The sequence below is a fragment of the Triplophysa rosa genome, linkage group LG5 (assembly GCF_024868665.1).
Source record: "Triplophysa rosa linkage group LG5, Trosa_1v2, whole genome shotgun sequence".
Lineage (NCBI taxonomy): Eukaryota > Metazoa > Chordata > Actinopteri > Cypriniformes > Nemacheilidae > Triplophysa > Triplophysa rosa.
This window is the reverse complement of record NC_079894.1, coordinates 13,241,244-13,258,913: the sequence shown is the minus strand read 5'-3', so window position 1 is coordinate 13,258,913 and position 17,670 is coordinate 13,241,244. Positions and strand designations below refer to the sequence as shown.

The 17,670-nt window shown below is 42.6% G+C and overlaps 1 protein-coding gene and 1 pseudogene across 15 annotated transcripts in view; both read right to left on the bottom strand.

The window, feature by feature from the left end:
* Nucleotides 1-1,599: 1,599 nt before the first annotated feature.
* On the bottom strand, nucleotides 1,600-6,338 carry LOC130554114 (uncharacterized; annotated as a pseudogene).
* Nucleotides 6,339-10,169: 3,831 nt separating this feature from the next.
* ptprfb (protein tyrosine phosphatase receptor type Fb) overlaps nucleotides 10,170-17,670 on the bottom strand; it is a 196,879-nt gene continuing 189,378 nt past the window's right edge. For all 15 annotated transcript variants that reach the window (XM_057333340.1, XM_057333342.1, XM_057333345.1 and 12 more), the window contains 6 exons: nucleotides 17,377-17,555; nucleotides 14,550-14,676; nucleotides 13,428-13,553; nucleotides 12,863-13,017; nucleotides 11,893-12,028; nucleotides 10,170-11,541 (listed from right to left, as the gene is read on the bottom strand). In XM_057333340.1, coding sequence (XP_057189323.1) covers nucleotides 11,473-11,541; nucleotides 11,893-12,028; nucleotides 12,863-13,017; nucleotides 13,428-13,553; nucleotides 14,550-14,676; nucleotides 17,377-17,555 — 792 coding nt within the window. In that variant the 3' untranslated portion in view covers nucleotides 10,170-11,472. The remainder of the gene's footprint in view (nucleotides 11,542-11,892; nucleotides 12,029-12,862; nucleotides 13,018-13,427; nucleotides 13,554-14,549; nucleotides 14,677-17,376; nucleotides 17,556-17,670) is intronic.

Here is a 17,670-nt window from a genome sequence, read left to right as displayed (position 1 = left end):
ATATATATATATATATATATATACTAGTAATATACATTAACATTACACGACAGCAGGTATCAAAAGTACCGTGGTTTTCTTGTAATCACCATACAGTGAAACATGTATGGTTTGCATTCAGTATGTATTAGCATTATCATCCGATACTATCACCCATGCTATCACCGACCACAGAGTCGATTTGTCATTGAAAATATTCGGAAATACATTTATGATTTCGTTTTCTTTTGTATTTCTTTTGGAGACGATTTACCTCAAATTACAGCTAAAACGTAATTTCTATTTTGTGGTTTTGTATAGCTTGCAAGGTGTAACACACTATTTCTGTCAGCATATGTATTTATGGGTTTCAGACACGTGACCTTTATGGCGTGGGCGCCATCTTGAGGACCTAGCGCAGCCTTGCGTGACATGCGGTATTGAAGTGCGCATGTCCAGTGGAGGTAGCTGTATCCTATTCAAAACCGCCTCTCAGATCCGAGGCCACAGTTTTGTAATTCTTTCACTCTGTTTAACAAACCCTGTCCATAGATTACCCACGAGTTTCCAATCCGTGCCCTCAGTTTTGTAAATAGTACCATTAATTTTTTTAATCTGTACCACAAATACATAAACTATGGACAGTTTTCACATGCTTAGAAAACAAATGTATAGTATAATGCACTGTAAGTCGCTTTGGATAAAAGCGTCTGTCAAATGCATAAATGTAAATGTAAACAAACTGTGCTTACACTTTCACCGTCCATTCCAGTTTTGCAAAATGTTTTATTTTCACCTTGAAATTTTAAAATGTGGTGCATTACATTTATAGAACTTGAGGTAACACTTTACATTAAGGTACCCTTTATGAAGCATTTATAAATTTGCTCATTAATGATTAATAAGTAATTTACGAATGCATTATAAAGCAGTTATAACTGCATGAAAAAAGGGGGATTTTAACGAAATATCCTGCCAAATAGTGAGCAGGTATAAGAAAAACAACATAACACCCTACAGTGTCCGTCTGACAGCCTATATTGCAAACAACATCAAGACAATAATGAACCTGCTTTCGAATGAATAAATAAATTTATTAAGCATTTATAACATGAGTTAAAAACGTCTCACTATTTGGCAGGTATTTCGTTAGAAACCCTCTTTTATTCATGCAGTTATAACTGCTTCATAATGCATTTGTAAATGACTTATTTATCATTAATGAACACATTTATAAATGCTTTATAAAAGGCACCTTAATATTAAGTGTTACCGAAATTAATTATAGACATGAGAATTTCTAGAATCTAGATTAAAGAAATGTTTATTATTATTACAATTAATAATGTCAATATTAAGTAAAGAAGCAAATATATTTTTTTATTAATTCCCTGTTTATTAATTAATAACATTTACATTTAGTCATTTAGCAGACGCTTTTATCCAAAGCTGGGTACAAAGTAGGGGAAAAACAGTAGAAGCAATGTGTGCAACAAAAGAACAACAATGCATAGGTGCAGTACAACTGGTCTCAGTCAGCCTATCACAGTATACGAAGCTAAGAATTTTTTTTGGGGGGGGTGGGTGGATAGGAAAGTAGAAAAGAAGTAGAAGACTGTACTAATGGGTCAGATGTTGGGTCAGATGTAGACGGAAGAGATGTGTTTTTAGCCGATTCTTAAAGACCACTACAGAATCCACAGATCTTGTGGCAAGAGGGAGATCGTTCCAGAGTCGTGGAACACATCCCGAGAAAGTGCGTGAGAGTGATTTTTTCCCTTTGTGGGATGGCACCACAAGACGTTGTTCGATTGCAGAGTGCAGGGATCGGGCAGGTACATAAGTCTGAATTAGCGCATGAAGATATGGGGGTGCCGAACCAGTGGTGGTTTTGCAGGCCAAGAGCAGAGATTTGAATTGGATGCGAGCGACTATACGGAGCCAGTGCAACCTAACGAAGAGAGGAGTGACGTGCGCTCTCTTTGGCTCATTGAAGACCACTCTTGCCGCTGAATTCTGGATCATCTGAAGAGGTCTGGTTGTACAAGCTGGAAGACCAGCCAGTAGAGCACTGCAATAGTCCAGTCTGGACAGGACAAGAGCCTGGACAAGAACTTGCGTAGCATGCTCGGACAGGAAAGGTCTAATTCTCCTAATATTGTAGAGGATGAATCTACAGGACCAGGTGATGCTGGCAACATGATCAGCGAAGTTCAGCTGATCATCAATTACCACATCCAGGTTTCTGGCCGTTCTGGAAGGAGTAATGGTTGATGAATCTAGTTGGATGGAAAGGTCATGCTGAGTTTTCTGGTCGGCCAGGATCACGAGCAGTTCAATTTTTGCAAGGTTCAGCTGCAGGTGATGGTCCTTCATCCAGGGTGAGATGTCATTCAGGCAAGCCGAGATGTGCTCAGAAACCGTCAGATCATTAGACTGAAATGACAGGTGGAGCTGTGTGTCATCCGCATAGCAGTGATAGGAAAAGCCATGTTTCCGAATGACAGAGCCTAGGGACGTTGTGTATATGGAGAAGAGCAGTGGTCCTAGAACTGAGCCCTGGGGTACCCCTGAACTGAGATGCTGGGACTCAGAGACCTCACCTCTCCAGGATACTCTGAATGACCTATCCGAGAGGTAAGACTCAAACCACTGTTGCGCCGCTCTGACACACATAGTCTTGAGGGTCGACAGGAGGATGTGGTGGTTGACAGTGTCGAAAGCAGCAGATAGATCCAGGAGGATGAGCACAGATGATTTAGAGGCCGCCCTTGCCAGTCTCAGGGCTTCGATAACTGAGAGCAGTGCAGTCTCGGTGGAATGACCGCTTTTGAAACCAGACTGGTTGCTGTCCAAGAGGTTGTTCTGTGTGAGAAATGAGAGCTGGTCAGCTACCACACGCTCAAGGGTTTTTGCAATGAAGGGGAGGAGAGATACTGGTCTGTAGTTTCCTAGCAGTGCAGGATCAAGGGTGGGTTTCTTCAGAAGCGGGGTTATACGGGCCTCCTTAAAAGCAGAGGGAAATGTACCAGTGGTGAGAGAAGAGTTCATAATGTGGGTCAGAGCGGGGACAACCGATGGAGATATGGCCTGAAGTAGATAGGTTGGAATGGGATCTAGCGGGCAGCTAGTCGGGTGGTTAGATGCAATGACCTTGGAAACGTCAGCTTCATACAGGAGAGAGAAAAAGGGGAGCGAGCAGGCTTCAGGAGTTTGTGCATGTTCAGGCGGCGGCGCAGGAACTGACTGCTGATGATTGTAGATTTCTCTACAAAGAAAGATGCAAAATCGTCGTTTGCCGTTAAGTCTGATGAAGGTGGGGGGGTAGGTGGGCAAAGAAGAGCAGAGAAGGTATTGAAGAGGATTCGAGGGTCAGGCAAGCTGTTGATTTTTGAGTGGTAGTACTGAGTTTTGGTAGAGGTGACAGTGGAGAAAGAAGAGATGAGAGACTAATAGAGACAGAGGTCAGCAGGATCATTTGATTTTCACCACTTCCTCTCAGCAGATCTGAGCTTGGCGCGATGCTCTCGCAGAACATCAGATAACCAGGAGGCAGATGGGCTAGCGCGGGCTGGTCTAGATGTAAGAGGGCATAAGCTGTCCAAGCAGGATGATAGAGTGGAGCATAGAGTGTCGGTGGCGCATTTGTTAATGATATGGGCATTTCGCCTATTATGTTCATAAAATTTCATAATCAATCAATAATAAAAACTCCATTGGCTTTTAAATGTTCTACTATTTATTGTAACGTTGATTAGGCTTTATTTGCAATCATGTTATTCACGCAGCAAAGTCCATGTGAAATTAAATATATTAAAAATAAACCCTTCTACGCTATCTATTACTGTATCTCAAAACTCGCCCTTAATATTGGAATAGGAAAACATAACGTTTCACAAAGAACATTTCCTTTCAGGCCCGCGCAATTATGGCAAAAATCATAATTAGCCTATATACTTTTCTTGATAGTATTGTTGATATTACATTTGTCATGAACTGGCAGAAAGAACCCAAATGCAGGCAGGCAGTGAAGGGGTTAAACAAGACTTTATTATAACAAAAAACTGAAACAAATACCCTCGATGGTGGAAAAACGAAACTAAGAAATCTGTATAAACAAAACAAGAGACTTCCCACGAGGGGGCAAAATGATAACAAGACAAATAACCAAACTCAAAGACACGACCAAACGTCTTAAATCATAAAAGCACAAAACTCACGAAACACGAACAGGGCAATGACTAGGAACACGGGTGAGAGCACAAACATAATCCACCCAGTACAGGCACCAAACACATACACAATACACCAGCACAGGACAAAGAAACATGAGGGTAAATATAGGAACACAAACGAGGGATAATGACACGGGGCAGGTGTGGGTAATCAAACACTTAGGGAAGGATAACGAGGAAACGAGATGGCGGGAACAGAGACGAGACACTGGAAAAACACATGAGAGGTAAAAACATAAACATCTCATGGTCTTCCCACATAAAACCCAAGGACTCTGCCCCGATCCCACCACACGACTAGAATTTCATAAACAAGACGGTGGGACCGTGACAGAGCCCCCCCCTTAATGAACACCTTCAGGTGTTCACCAAGGGGTGACTAACAAGACCTGACAGACTGGACCAAAGACAAAAACCAGACAAACATGGTGAACAAGACAAGGGGCAGACATGACAACAAGACCACAGGACTGGGGTGGGGCAACAAAAACAACAAACATGGGAGGGGGGGTGGGGCAAAACAAGGGCCCATAGGGGGCAGTCCATGGGGGTGGGGAATAGTCCCAGTCCCCGGCTGCGCTCGAGGGCGCTGAGTCCTGGGGGACTTAGGATAAGTCCTGGGAGGGACAGTCTTTGACCCTGGGAGTCTCCCAGGGACCGGCTGGAAAGCCGGCTGGACAGGGCTTGACGCCGGCTGCAAGGCCGGCTGGACAGGGCTTGACACCGGCTGGATGGCCGGCTGGACAGGGCTTGACGCCGGCTGGAAGGCCGGCTGGACAGGGCTTGACGCCGGCTGGAAGGCCGGCTGGACAAGGGCTCTGACGCCGCCTGGAAAGGCCGGCTGGACAGGGCGCTTGACGCCGGCTCGGATAGGCCCGGCTGGGACAAGGGCTTGACGCCGGCTGGAAGGCCCGGCTGGGACAGGGCTTGACGCCCGGCTGGAAGGCCGGCTGGACAGGGCTTGACGCCGGCTGGAAGGCCGGCTGGACAGGGCTTGACGCCGGCTGGAAGGCCGGCTGGACAGGGCTTGACGCCGGCTGGAAGGCCGGCTGCTGTACCGGCTGGATCACCGGCTGGATCACTGGACTGGACTCCGGCTGCACCAGACTGGACGCTGGCTGGATCACCGGACTGGACGCTGGATGGACCACCGGACTGGACGCCGGCTGGACCACCGGACTGGACGCCGGCTGGATCACCGGACTGGACGCCGGCTGGATCACCGGACTGGACGCCGGCTGGATCACCGGACTGGACGCCGGCTGGATCACCGGACTGGACGCCGGCTGGATCACAAGACTGGACACAAGACTAGACACAAGACGACACAAGACTGGACACAAGACTAGACACAGGACTGGACACAAGACTGGACGCCGGTTGCACCGGACTGGACGCCGGTTGCACCGGACTGGACTCCGGTTGCACCGGACTGGATGCCGGCTGCACCGGACTGGATGCCGGCTGCACCGGACTGGATGCCGGCTGCACCGGACTGGATGCCGGCTGGATCACCGGACTGGATGCCGGCTGCACCGGACTGGATGCCGGCTGCACCGGACTGGATGCCGGCTGCACCGGCCGGGAAGGAGACCACGCTGCCCGCCGTTGCCTCTTCTTCTTACGCCTAGCCACCCGGCTGGTGGTCGGGTGATGGAAGGAGGTAAACGGCACGGCTGACTCCGGCTGGGACTCCTCGGAGGTGGTTCCCCAAGACTCCCTCCTTCCTCGCCTACCACGGAGGGTCGTGGATGGTGGAGATGGATCGGCGGAGCTTGAGGTGGGTGGAGCCGAGTCCCCCAAGGTCACGGTGGCCAGGACGAGGTCTTCCGGGACAGTAGCCAGCGGAGAGGATACCCAGGATGGCGTAGTGGGCCATGGTTCATCCCGGTTGACCACGTACCTGAGCATGTCACCAAAGTACAGGGGACTCAGCATCCTCATCTCGCTGGGCTTGAGGGGTTCGGTGAGACAGCTGTTAAAAATTATGGTAAGATCCTTCTCACCGAACCCCGTCTCTGCCGCCGCATCCAGGAAGGTACGGGCAAACTCCCGTACCCCCCGATCTCCCTGGCGAAGCCCGACCAATAACCGGGTCTGGCGGGCTCGCAGGGAACTGTCCATACCTGCTGGGTTCGTAGATGGCTCGTGTATTCTGTCATGAACTGGCAGAAAGAACCCAAATGCAGGCAGGCAGTGAAGGGGTTAAACAAGACTTTATTATAACAAAAAACAGAAACAAATACCCTCGATGGTGGAAAAACGAAACTAAGAAATCTGTATAAACAAAACAAGAGACTTCCCACGAGGGGGCAAAATGATAACAAGACAAATAACCAAACTCAAAGACACGACCAAACGTCTTAAATCATAAAAGCACAAAACTCACGAAACACGAACAGGGCAATGACTAGGAACACGGGTGAGAGCACAAACATAATCCACCCAGTACAGGCACCAAACACATACACAATACACAAGCACAGGACAAAGAAACATGAGGGTAAATATAGGAACACAAACGAGGGATAATGACACGGGGCAGGTGTGGGTAATCAAACACTTAGGGAAGGATAACGAGGAAACGAGATGGCGGGAACAGAGACGAGACACTGGAAAAACACATGAGAGGTAAAAACATAAACATCTCATGGTCTTCCCACATAAAACCCAAGGACTCTGCCCCGATCCCACCACACGACTAGAATTTCATAAACAAGACGGTGGGACCGTGACAACATTAGATTTTACTTTGAAGTCTGTTATAAATGTTTCAAAACTTTCTGTAAATTAAATGAATGGTGTATTTTTACATAAACATCCAAAACAAGCTGGTCCTGAAATATGTCATTACATTTGTAAGGAATCAACGTGAGCACGGTTTATGAATCTATTTGTGGGTACAGATTTCAGAAATTAACAGAAGGAACGAATAACAAAACTGTGGCCACGGATTTGCACGGCATGTTTTTTCCTCCAACAGGGACCTTGCAGGGTCCGTACGAGGATATTGTAAAACATGAACCCATTTTTTTTTAGATTTGCTGTTATCACAGATAGACGCATGTTGCTGTATGGTCCTACAAATGGCGGCCGCAATGCTGTGTGACGTCACGTGAAATCCATGATCTTCTTGTCTTGTATGCTACATTTTTTTTAGCACGTTGTACATACATTTACATGTAAGGAGACAGAATTACATTACACTGATTCCACAGAGGTTTATCTAAAGATAATTATAAATCAATTTCATTTCTAGCCTACACTACAGCACCACACCTGACAAGCAGCCAAAAAACAACCTCTGCTGGTGTCTCTGTGTAATGATGAGGTACAGGGTGAAATGTTTTAAGCCTGCATAAAACAACTGCTGTTTTCATTGAGAAAATATCCTGTGGGTGTTGTTTCATAAGAAACATCTAGAAAGGCTGGTTACAAGACAGCTCAAGGTATCACAAAGATAAGAGGAGATGGAAAGCAAAGCATCGGTGTAAATAAAAGCTAATGCAGCAGCTCAAGAACTGAAGAAACCAGACAAGTGTGAGAGAGGCACGAGGAGGAGAGGAATGTGGAAGTGGCTATCAAACTGTGATGGAGGTGGTTATGGAGAGCAGGACTGATCTGAAGGAGGCTGCATTACAGAAGATTACGTTTCTGAAAAGAAGCACTCTACAGGCAACAATGAGGTTCGTGTACCTGTACATATTTTTATTTTAAACCATCAAGCATCAACATTTAAATAAATGTTTTGCATTCTTAAAGGGTAACTCCGGCCAAAAATGAAAATTCTGCAATTAATTACTCACCCTCAAGTAATTTAACATCTGTATGACCTCGGTTTTTCCCAAAAACGCAAATTAAGGTAGTTTTGGAAGCTTTCGGACTCCTCCTTAGATTGCAACGCAACCAATCTTCAAAGCGCTGAAAGTGCTTAAAGACATCATAAAATTGACCACGCGACTCCGGTGGTTCAGTATAAATTAATATAATGCGACGAGGATACTTTTTGTGCGCAAACAAACAAAACTTACGATGGGGTTAAAAAAATCTGCCAATGGGGTAAGAAAAATAATCTTGAATTAAGGTTTACCTTTTTCTTAGTCACTCAATTCAAGATTATTTTTCTTACCCCATTGGCAGATTTTTTTGCTTGTTTTAAGCACAAAATCACTGAAATGTCGTATTTTTTACTAAAAACGAGACTTATTTTCTTAGGTCAGTTTGCTCATCAAGAAAATGTTCATCTTGATTCACAAATTTTTAGACATGTTTACTGGAAAACAAGAAAAAAGACTAAGTAAGAAAGTCATTTTTTGCAGTGCAGCATCGCTCAACGCATGCACATTCTGATGTAGAGCCTGTGTGGTCAGAACGCGCATGCCTCGAGCGATACTGACACCGGATGCACTGTCATGTGGCTTGTGTGTTTGGTTGCTTTGCAATCTAAGGAGTCAGAAAGCTTCCAAAAAATTTGTGTTTTTGGTAAAAATGGAGGTCATACAGATGTTAAACTACTTGAGGGTGAGTAATTAATTTTTGGCCGGAGTTACCCTTTTTTAATTGATTTTTTAATTGAGCTTCTGTTTCTTTGTTATCTATTCACTTTAGGTCTCCAAACTTTAGTTTTAAATGTCAACTGAAAGAGCAAGGAAAAAAGTGCAGCATTTGTCCTAAGATTAAAAAAGGTTTTAAAAATGTTTTCAATTTACAGTAACAATTTGGAGATGTGTTCATAATCTGTGCTCTGAACAGGAAAATCTGGATAATGGATTAAACACAAACTGAGAATCGTGAAGAGAAAATAATTGTAATGCATTAAAAAGAAGTCCAGCAATATGGCATGAAAACAAACAGACTCAATTTACCAGAAGATGGATGGATGGTACAGAATGATTATGAAGCAGCACAGCACGATGACTGAATAGATTGTCTTGAATAATAAATCATGGATTTACACCTGAGAACTTTTCATTTTAGTTGAGTAGATCATAGATCATTTGACATACTGTAGTTTCAAGTTGCTGAACAGTCCTTGTTTCTTTGGATGAATGATTTACTCACTTGTGTCTATACTGTAGCTCTGTCTTTGATTTAAGAGCAGATGAACTGTGAAGATAGAGGAAAAAACCCCAAGAGAGATTGATTATGGGGGGAAATGTAACATCTTGCATTTGCCAAAGTGAATTAGCATCCAATTCCAGTTTGAACATTGCGTAAAATGTCTTTTTTAAACAAAGACATCATAAAGTGATCATTGAAAAATGACACAACACAAACCAAGGAAAATAAATTGCAGCTTTGGTGTGAGTAGATACTGCAGCAGTATTAAACCAGTAATTAAAATCATTAAAAGTAGAATAAGTGTTTTTTAAGATACGCAGAATCCAACAGTGAAATTGATGTTGACAGTTTAATTGCCTAAATTTGCTGGATTTCTCATGACAGGAAACCAAAGATCATTCTGTGCTATCTCCAAGTACATCCTTTTATCTCACATCCTCTATTACAGAAAACATTTCTGAATACAGTATTTAAAAGTAATTTTGCATTGCTTTATATTATTTACTTTGTATATTAAATCAAAGTTTTACCAAATAAAATGCTGTTTATACTATAAAATGTATACTCTTCTACTACAAATGACCAAAAAGTTTCTTTTGAAACGTGTCAGTCTGTGGGAATAAGTGGAAATAATAGTAGAGACAAGATTTTGTACAAAAACCAATTATTGAACTTTATTAACATCAAGGAGTTTTTCCTGCAACATTTTTTATTCCAGTTTTCTTATTAACAGATAGAAAACAGACTGTGTATACAACAGATCGGACCTCTACAGCACTAATCATTCACAAGGTAAAAATGAACTTGCCAACATATGCTGAATGTATGGCCAGGTCTCCCTTTGACGTGCCAGTTGTAATCGAGCAGGCATGAAATGACATTCTGCAGAAAGTGTTTTATTCGAGTTGTGCTGCCCCACCCCAACAGAGAAGACCAGCAAATACCTGGGGTGATTAGATAATACAGTAGATATAACTTTGTACCATTAATAGATTCACAGACAGCAGTCTCTTGTGTTGTTTTCTCTATGTTGAAAATCCAGGATTACGTTTTGAGAGAATTATTGACAATAGAGCAGAAGCTGTTTATATACTGTATCTATAACAGTATTCATATTTATTCATAATTATAAATTTATGTCTATATATATATATATATATATATATATATATATTTCTGTATAAAAGAAGAGTTCGATTAACAGAGTCCACTCTCCCTCATGGGGGAGTGGTTTATACTATACAGGTGCCAATGGCGATTGGTCTCATTTCAATATCAGGTCTTTAAAGATCATGGTGAGGCGGGCTGTGTTTCGTCAGGATTGTTTAATTCCTCACTGGGAATGCACTCCAATCTGGAAAAATCATACAGTATTTAACCTCTACTGAGTTCTGTACAGTGCTGATTTTATTAGTTAGCTGATTTGTTTTCCTCAACCAAAGTTTACATTTAGTACCATTTAACCAGATTTTTCTTTTTTCATTGACAGAGACAGAACAATGAAGGCTTTTCCAAAGTCCAAAGTCCCGCTCTTTTTAGCCCACTAAGACCAATTATACGTACCGAGGAAAAACAATAAAATCCTGTTACAAAGTCAAACCATCAGCAGCTTAGAGAACAGCAGTTCTCTGGTATTAGTATTAGGAACATGTTAAAAACACATGTCCTTGTGCTAAAATAACCTATTATATAAAGAAAAGAAAACAGTCCCCATTAAGAAAAAAACAGACCCACGAAAAAAGGCCATTAAGACAAAATACGTTAAAAAGATGATTAAAAGAAACATTCTAAATAAAAATAATAACAACATTGTCATACTGAAATCTTTGAATAATAACAAACGGTAATCGTGATTTAGAAAACAAGCCAAACGGGAAAGAAAAAGAACAAAGAAAAAAGAGAATTAGTGCTACCAGTACTCCGACTGTAGTGTGGGTTGGCTAAAGAGAAACTAGAATAGTTTTTAGATGGTGCTTCTTGAAAGAGAGTTGTCTATATTTCTTAAAGCAATCTCTTGGTGCCAGTCAATAACTGACAGCTGTGATTGGTTAACCAGCCACTGGATAGCCTGCCCCCTTTCCGCCCCCTTTCCACCCCCCAGCTCTCTGTACAGGATAGTGCAGGGGAATGGTGGCTCAGAAGGAACACTTGGTGCACTCCTGAAGAGTTGTACCAGAGGGCTTTGGTCCAGGAGTGGTTACGTTGCATAGTGATCAAAGCTCCCCAGGTACTCCAAAGCTGCTCTGTAGCACAGCTGGTACTGGTCCTACAGGGACAAATCAAAACGTGTCAGCATGATAAATACACAGCTGCTTAACTAACAACAGAGTTGACGTGACAAAGACCTCACACTCTGTAATTAACGCTTTCTAGTTCAAACAGTACATTGAACATGATGTCAGATGATGTTAAAGCTGTTTTAGAACATCAGGCTGTGGTTTTCAAGAGCGGGAAAGCACAAATGTCACTTTAATATAGTAAATAGTGCATTCCTATATAATTTTACTTACTTTGGAACTACAATTTCACAATATTCAGTGTTAGAAATACCGTACGTTTATATGAATTATGAACCACATATTAGACAGGTGACAGGTGTGATATTAGACATCTGTACCTCTGTCTGCACCATGGCAGGCCGTTGTGTGCGCAGAGTCTTAACCGTCTGGAACAGATCCACCACACCCTCATATCTCATCCTCTCCAGGACAATACTGAGAGTGATGAAAACACCTGTCCTTCCCACTCCAGCACTGAAAAACAACAGCATCCAAGGTGAAGGCTGTGCGTTACTTATCACTTTTCCCAGCTGGGGCTTCACAAATCAGTAGACATTCACAATGCAACTATGGGTAATTTGCGAAAGAATAGGAAACATGACACAGGAAAATTTAACAAAACAATTAAAGGTCCAGTTTATGAAATTTAGCGGCGTCTAGTGGTGAGGTCACTTCCTCCTCCCCCCTTTAGAAGCACTACGGTGGCTGACACAGTGTTTATACACATCTGAAGACATAGTTATGCATATTAAATTGCATTTCTGTCAATAGATCCTCCAAAAAATTCTATACTGGACCTTTAAATGTTACATTATGGTAGGAAAGGCAACAATGACATGTTTTATTTATTTAAAGGTTTAAAAATGTCACTATATACTAAATAAATGTCACTATAAAGTAAGAGTTGATATAGATTACACATTATAAACATAATCAAACTTAAAACTATCTTTTCTGGAATACTTAATCCTTTGCAGTATACTTTTGTATGATGACCACCAAACTGTATAACTGACCATTTCACTCTGCGATCATAAAAAGTGACAATCTGTAAATAGCTGAAATCAACATTTTATGACCATTTATTTCTTGATGACATGCAAGATAATGTATTGTTAGCCATAAAATAAAACCTTTCATGGTGATAGAAGACCCCTCCACTTTGTGTTGGAGTGCTGGTCGTGCGCTTCTGATTTATTTAGCAATAATGTCTGACAGTTAATCATCCCTTACATATTCTGCTGTCCATAATTCCTTTCAACGCTGTTCATTTATAAGGTAAATTGTGCTTTAAGTAGAAAGCCATACCTGCAGTGCACAGTGATTGGTCCATCCTGCCCAAATTGCTCCTTGGTTTTATGAACTTGGCCAATGAAATCAATGAATCCTTCCCCAGTTTTTGGCACTCCCTGCTCTGGCCAATCGGTGAACTGGAACTGACGAATGGTTCTGGACTGGCCATCCTAGAAGAAATGGTGATATGAACAGTTTATGAAGCTGATAGTGGTCAATATGTATTGGTTGCTTGAGAAACAAAAGTTAAACACATTAAGCTATTGAAAGGTGTCCTTGTAACTGGCCCATTTTCTCTTACAAACGCACTCCGATGGGAGTCTAAGTCCATATGGCTAGGACTCTATGAACATGTTGATGGGCTGTGTGTATATGTTTTGGAGCTAAAAGCTTAACTGCGAGTCTATTTATAGTCTACAAGTGTATAGAATACACTGAAGTGGCATGAAGTTTGTGGCACTGGGATCATGAGATGAATCGACAGGCAAGCAACAGTTTGCTCACAGACTTTCATTTGAAATAAAAACAAAAACAATGTTCCTCTGGCAGACTGATGTGGGATTGATGTGTGGACACGTACCCTGGCATCTGTGACTTTGAACTCTCTCAGTATGTACTGGGGCATGTTGTATTCAGCCATGGGATCCACCACAAAATACTGATAGCGTGCAGAGCGCTCAGAAGGCCAGTATTGATGACATTTCTCCTACAGGATGTGAGCAGAGAAAGACGGTGGAGTGAGTGAGTGAGAGGGAGATAAAGGCAAGGCAGAGTATAAAACAACTTTTATTTATCCCTAAAACTAAACATTGAACAGCATTGCATTATCCATAATAAATGCACAAACTACTTTGAATAGAAATGTCTAAATACAAACTTATGAAACTCCAATTCACTTCAGGAGACATGTATTAACCCACTAGAGTGGGATGGATTACTTTAAAGTCCCTGTGAACCAGCTGTTGCGATCGTTTTTACTTCCGTATTTTGATGCATTTCCGAGTGAAATGGAATTTCTGATGAGAAAAATACTCAGACTGACAGTTGAAGGGGAGGAGTTAACGGATGCTCTGCCCAAGCCATCTAACATACATCATTTAAAGGCGGGGTGTCCGATTTCTCTTAGCCGTTGTTGATGTTCAAATCACCAAAACAAACACACCCCTACCCCTGTCTGTCGCTTTCGTCAGCGCTCGGCTCGGCTAATGGCTACAAGGTTGTTTTGGTACTCGGCCTGACTCAGTTGTCTAAAGCGTAATTCGTAAATCGGTTACCCCGCCTTTAAGATGGATAGTCCTTACAGGAAGGAAGTGCATTTTCAGATTTTAGCTAAAGATTATGAGGGCACACGAATTTTAAAAAGAGAATGACCCACATTGATAAACTATTTACAATAAACGCTGCAATATTTCATGAAAAAATAGGCATTGTAATTTTTTATTTCATTGGGACTTTAAGATCAATATGTGCACTTTAAAAAAGTAGACAGTATTCAACGGCAATTTAAAAAGAGCCAGAATATTATAATTTAGCTTTTAATTATATTAAAGAACTCATATCCACCAAGAACGGCATGAGGGAGTGGGTAAATTTCATTTTTGAGCGAACAGTTCCTTGAGCATAGTCAAGACAGTCAGGGTTTTGATTTTTATGCTGACTTTAAAAAACCCAAAAAAGTGTTATCCATATGCCATAATCTTACCCGTCCCATTTCTCTGAGTTTGGTCAGCATCACAACAATAGTGGAATTGTGCTCCCATAACATCCTCCAGAAGTCTTCAGTGGTCTCTGCCAGAGGGCCCTGGGTGGCAATATAGGCCTTCTGCTGTCTGTGGACACACAAAATAACATCTCATGTTTACTCCGAATAGCATGTTTAGTGACAGTAACTATTAAACAGTGATAGAGGGTATGCATTGACGTCACTTTCCCAAGTGAACATGTCGGGACACGCCCTGTGACATGCTCCCCTGGACAATGAAAATTTGAGCGTAATTGCATTTCCTGATATTGTAAGCAGTCATTTTGCTGAGTGTTTTGCCACCCACGGGGGAGCGCTCCGGCGTGCTCACGTGGTAAAGTGAAGACACGTCCATACCCTCTATAGTGATGTGTTTAGCTGGCAAGTTATTGTAAAGAGTGTGCGTGTGGGTGCAGGGATGGTGGAATTCGGTAATAATTAACATGACCAGCAGGAGGCAGCAGTGTGCTTTGCTAAAACAGCCATTCCAAGAAACAGACGCATGGCAAACCCATCACTGTCTCATACAGAGCCACAGGTTAGCAACTAATGAAAGTGCTACAGGCAAGCCAATAACATGGAACCGAGAGATTAAAGTGTGCTCGGGGCCTTGTTCCGGCAAATAAAGAAAAGGTGGAGAAGAAAAGAACCTGTCATGGTCATGTCACATCCACCACACATTTAAGAAGGCCCGGCAGCGTCTTTTCCACCTCAGACACCTAAAGGACTTTAAACTGCCCTACTCAGGTGCTCAGCATTTTTTACACCTGCACCGTTGAGAGCATCCTGACAGGAAACATCACAGCAGGACAGACGAGCTCTCCAGAGGGTGGTGCGATCAGCTGAGCATTCCTTCTGAACTGAGCTTCCTGACCTGCACACCATCTACACTAGATGGTGCTTGACCAAGGCCAGGAGGATAGTGAAAGACCTCAACCATCCCAACAATGGACTGTTCTCTCTGTTGCGGTCAGGAAAGCGTTTCCGCTCCTTGAAGGCAAATACAGAGAGAATGAGGAGGAGCTTCTTCCCTCATGATATCCGGGCCCTCAACCAGAACTCTCCTGCGTAACACACACTCATAGGACAACAGGACTGTTTTTGCACACACATATGCATACTAGACATGTGCCCGGTTAACCGCGGTTACCACTATCCTGCAGAAACCGAGCTGGCTGCGATAATGCAAGGTATCGTTTATTTTATTGATGCGTAGCTTGTCCGTGAAGCACGGCTCTGGGATCAGTAGCAAATGCTGCTCGATCTAAAAGCAGTGCGAGTTTGAGTCGCTTATAACATGCATTTAAAAAAGCAACACCCGTCAAACATGATCATTATAAATATACTTTATTATCATAAAAATACCTGAGGAGGCTTGAGGAACAGTGATAAAAACATGTCCTTAGGCATTTCATACTACTACGTGTGTTATGGTCTTCTTCTGCAGTGCGTATTTGGAGTTTCTGCACGAGAGCGCCCTCTGACTTTCGGATGCAGCAGCATTTTACCGTACTTCACTCACAAGCTGTGCATAAATCACGTGATATATATTTTCGGTTAACCGGTCATATGTCTAATGCATACATTGCACATTGTACAAATTGTATACTACAGATATATATACACATATTGCACAGCAACTGCACTTTACATGGACACCTCCCCACTCCCCTACACTATTTATATTTATATATTGTTTAACCTTCTAGTTCAATCTCCTTTCTACTCTATTCGGACAGTTGAAAAAGCATTTCACTGCATGTCAGTTTTGTATGTGACGAATAAACTTTTAACTTGAACTTGAAAAGAGATGGAGAGAGGAGAAAGTGACACTCCATCCAACCCATCATTCCGCCGCACGCGCTGCTGCACACTACACAAAGCCCACGTCACTGCCTTTGACGTACCTGAATTACCTCCACATTAATCACGCAGTTCTTTTTCCTCCAATCAAACAAAACAACACAAACTGTAAGATGTTTCTGAAGGCCGACACAAAAACAGCTCTAATGACGGATGCACTTGACTGGAAAAGCTCCTTGTAAACAGTAAGAAGGTCAGACGTGTTTTTGTGCTTGCGCATTAATGTGATGTTTAAAAGCGGCTTAATTGCCGTTTCTTGAAAAGACAAGAAGTCTCGGTGCAGCCAAACCCAAAATATAATTAATCCGGTTGAAAAACGGGAACGGTGTCAATTACGCATATGCTTAGGTTGAGTTTCTCCGCCGTACCTCTCATTAAGTTTTAATTCAAACGAGAGGGGCTGATATATCAAGCTCCCAGACGTTTCCTTCACAGACTGTGTGACATTTCGTGCCCACGCGCTGCTTTACGGCAAACACGGCTGGCCTTTTCTTCCCTGGCATTCTGATTTTCTTAAGCGCTCTGCCCATTGAGAGCGTCTCTCTTTGTAATTCAATACACAGCTGTCAGACAGAGTGAAGGAACAAAACGATGTGAAGAATACTCTGCGCTGCTCACTGAATATTGCCAATAGAGCAACGGATCATCTTATTTACCATGTAGCATTGGGTAGTTTGAGTCTAGATGTTTGATGTGAGCAGAGCAGGAAGAACCAAGGCAACACATGTACAGCTTAAAATAACATACGCAATATCAATGCCAACCATTTTCCTGGTTCCTATTGTGTCAATTTTTGTCAAACATCAGACTCCAGGTATGCAAGTACACAAACAGATGCTGAGCTACGCAAGCACGATTTAACAAACCATTTGCATTTTCAAAATATGCCCCACGTTATTTTGTCAGTAACTGGCATGACAGCTACCTGTATCCATCGATGCAGCTGGCATTGATGTAGTCCGAGCCTTCCACTCCTCTGATTGGCTGCAGGCACACCCGTGTCGACTCAAAGGGCATGATATTGACCAGCCGGTTTTTGAATTTGTTGCAGGGCAGGTTGGCGCTGATGAATCGTGACGTGTGGGCTTTAGAGTTGGCGAGCCTCTGTGGACACAAAGCTGGGTTTAGAGCAGAACCAAAGATCCAAACTCAAACGACATTTCAAGATATTTGTGGGCTAGCTGTGCATTTCACAAAAAAGATAAAGCCTGTTGCAATT